This window comes from Saccostrea cucullata, unplaced genomic scaffold, assembly GCF_032062105.1.
Source record: "Saccostrea cucullata isolate Sc308-1 unplaced genomic scaffold, CSIRO_AGI_Scuc_v1 ctg566, whole genome shotgun sequence".
Lineage (NCBI taxonomy): Eukaryota > Metazoa > Mollusca > Bivalvia > Ostreida > Ostreidae > Saccostrea > Saccostrea cuccullata.
This window is the reverse complement of record NW_026930495.1, coordinates 79,492-82,992: the sequence shown is the minus strand read 5'-3', so window position 1 is coordinate 82,992 and position 3,501 is coordinate 79,492. Positions and strand designations below refer to the sequence as shown.

The 3,501-nt window shown below is 33.0% G+C and overlaps 1 protein-coding gene across 1 annotated transcript; it reads right to left on the bottom strand.

The window, feature by feature from the left end:
* Positions 1-1,053: 1,053 nt before the first annotated feature.
* On the bottom strand, positions 1,054-2,641 carry LOC134228796 (galactosylceramide sulfotransferase-like). Its single transcript, XM_062710490.1, has 2 exons — positions 2,425-2,641; positions 1,054-2,243 (listed from the first exon to the last, which is right to left on the bottom strand). The coding sequence occupies exons 1-2, from the start codon at positions 2,442-2,444 to the stop codon at positions 1,106-1,108; spliced, it is 1,158 nt and encodes a 385-aa protein (XP_062566474.1). The 5' UTR covers positions 2,445-2,641; the 3' UTR covers positions 1,054-1,105.
* Positions 2,642-3,501: the final 860 nt, after the last annotated feature.

The following is a 3,501-nucleotide window of genomic DNA, read 5'->3' as shown; positions in this document are numbered from 1 at the left end:
TAAGTATCTCAGATACTTATTGGCGTAGAATCATCAAATTTTGTCAGTAGATGCATCTTGGGTTTTCGGAGAATGTCAACCAAAAAGTAGGTCACAGTGACCTACTTTTGACATTTTATGGAAATTTTTATGTATCTCAGTTACTATTTGGTATTTAGAATCATCAAACTTTGTCATCTGATGCATCATTGGTTTCCGGAGCATGTTGACCAGAAAGTTGGTCACTGTGACTTACTTTTGACATTTTATGGAAATTTTTATGTATCTCAGTTACTATTTGGTTTAGAGTCATCAAACTTTGTCATCTGATGCATATTGGGTTTTCGGAGAATGTCAACCAAAAAGTAGGTCACAGTGACCTACTTTTGACATTTTATGGAAATTTTTATGTATCTCAGTTACTATTTGGTTTAGAATCATTTTGTCATCTGATGCTATATTTAAAAAAGTTGGTCACTGTGACTTACTTTTGAATATCTCGGGTACTGATTGACTTAGAATCATCAAACTTTGTCAGTAGATGCATCTTGGGTTTTCGGAAAATGTCGACCAAAAAGTAGGTCACTGTACATGTGACCTATTTCTGACATTTTATGGCTATATTTAAGTATTCTAGGGTACTTATTGGCTTAGAATTGTCAAACTTTGTCAGTTGATGCACCTTGGGTTTTCGGAGAATGTTGACCAATAAGTAGGTCACTGTGACCCACTTTTGAATATCTCAAGTACTTATTGGCTTAAAATCATCAATCTTTGTCAATTAATGCATCTTGTGTTCTAAGAAAATTTCAAAAAGTAGGTCACCATGACCTACTTATAGTATTTTATAGTTACATTTGAATATCTTCAGCCCTAACTGGCTAAGAATCATCAAACTTTGTCAGCTGTTGTATCTTAGGTCTTAGGATAGATTGTATAATTTATCAGAAGAGCAATTCAAGGCCCTTGGGCCTCTTGTTAATACCATTTTTAAAAACTCAGAAACCATTCTTTTGGAAAAAAGGAAAAGAAAATGAAAAGAAATTGACTCTCTCTTTAATATCATAACATGCTTTAATTTTTCATTCAAAGAAAGAGGTAAAATGTTATTTAAAACAATTTTGGCTTAATTGATTTCACTGGGTAAAACTCCATATTGTTGGTACCGTATTTCCTTAACAAAGTATGACTCTCTTAATATCATCTGGGAGCACATCAGCGAATCCACAACAAATCTGTCGTTCCACACTGATGCCTTAACAGTTAGAGTCACGTTCCTATACGGCCTGCTTTGCTTCAAGCAAAACTCCTCAACTTTCTTCCGAATGAACTTGAAATACGCAACTTCATCGTGGAAGTCTGCGTTTTGGCTTTGAATTTGGCGTTCTAGTTTTTCGACAGCAAATTTATATAAAATGTAGTCCAGAGTTGCCCATTTTTCAAACTTTTGTTTTGCACCTTTTTGGAGGTAAAATTTTTCTTTGAGCTTTGACTTTGTCTTATTGTCTAACTCCTCGAATTTATTTTTAGGTAGATAAAGAACGTCTTGTAGTTCCCAATGTAAAAGTCTTCTAAGTAAAACAATGGACTCCTCTAATCTTTCTACGACTAAAATTAAATCCATTTCTTTATCCAGCTTTTTTAGATACACGTTAATTCCAGTCAGGTTTTTTGAATGGAACAAATGAAGTGGGAAGCCTAACTCAAATGCCATTCTGTTATTCGTCAAAGAATTTTTCACCTCCGGTTCATATTTTCCTGGGTTTGTTAAGTACATAGATATTGGATCTGATGCATTAGTATTGAATATATATGGTGGGCGAAAATAATGCAGTGTTGATATGAAAACAGTAAAGGGTTCTCGAACAGATGCCAAATAGATTGTATCACGTGGCATTATGGCGCGAAAAGAATCGCGATTATATATCACATGACTACACAAAATGTCGAATGTTCTGTTTTTTGGAGGGGGCTCTATGTTGTAATTTGTGATAGACTCTGTAATACTGATGACGTTGGGGTACATGTTAGCATTACGGCCAAGGACAAAGGTCAAATTCCTCAGGTACCCGTATCTCAATAGAATATTTTGAATAGTTGAGCTTGCAGCCTTATGAACTTTGATATAGGCAATGTGGTGTCGAGGAGTGTTCGAATTGAGGGTGAAATGCGTTTCTTTAGGAATGCAGAATATGTTTGTTGTAAGAAGAAATACTAGGGTTAAGGGCAGTATCAGATACAGCAAGCGTCTATATTTCCAGTATCTGCAAAATATAAAAAAATATCATTGTGATGTTTTACTTGTCAGAAGATGTCAGAGCTAGAGCTCTACATGTATAATGTAGTAAATGTACATGTACGAGTTCTTAAAATGTTTTTTTTTTTAAATACATGTATACATTTTTTTTAGTAATAACTATACTTTAAATATTTTCATTCACTTACCTGATTCGAAAGTATGCCATTTCCTTCACAAACTATGACAAATGTCATCAGCTTGAAATTAGTTTCTTACTTAACTGATGATTATGCAAATCATTTAATGAAATTTTTCTTCCTGCATATCTCAATATTTAATCTGGAGAAATAATTTCCAACAAAAGTTTGTTTTGGAAAACAAACCGCAATTACCATGTCAAGGTACGCTCTCTATAAGGAATACACATAAAACGATAGGTAAAATGATGTACAGAGGAAGAATCAAAGTGTATGGATTAATGGAGTATCGGGTCCCTGTATTCATGATTATAACAATAGGGCTATTAAATTTGGAAACATATGGACAGCATCTCGTGGTCGATAGAAAGATGAGACCTTGAATAAGAGGATAAAGGCATGCTACATATACAGTATTCGGTCGAATTTTTTTTTTCTACATGAAGATAAAAAAAAATATTTTCAATTTTACGCCTTTATGCTTAACAAAACACGAGAGAGAGAGAGAGAGAGATGTGGATTTTATATTAGCGATCTATAACAAAATTCTTTGAATTGACATTTTAATTGTCGAAATCGGCATATGTAACATTAAGAGATTTAAATTTTGCAACCTTATTATTAAAAATCTTTATTCAGACTTCCGTCTTTTGTCATCTCATGTTATGTGGTGTTTTGTAAAAGTGCCGTTTTGTAGATCAAGAACAGATAATAAAATCTTTCAAAAATTATTTAAATAACAAATTAAATTATGTCTTTATATAAGTCAAATGCAATGAATACATGTTTACCTGCAAAGATTTTGTTTTTAATTCAGATTTTTTTTATACTCCATATTTTAAAAAAATATTATTGGCGTCATTAACAACCAATCAATTTTTTTCTATAATATACTCGTATACATTACACCAATCCATACATTCATATCCGGGGGAGGGGGGGGGGTCGTCTGTTCTTAAACGAATGTGTGCGACTTGGCTGCCTCTTCTTTAAAAAGCCGAGAAATTGGATAATTCAGACAGGGATTATCTTGTCCTTAAAAAAGGAAGAAAAAAAGAAAACTTCAACTTAAATTTATTAAGAACA

Excerpts from the sequence above, each read along its gene's own strand:
- LOC134228796 (XM_062710490.1), bottom strand. The coding sequence starts at position 2,444 with ATGGCATACTTTCGAATCAG. Across the intron at positions 2,244-2,424 it reads ATGGCATACTTTCGAATCAG|ATACTGGAAATATAGACGCT; the intron begins GTAAGTGAATGA and ends TATATTTTGCAG.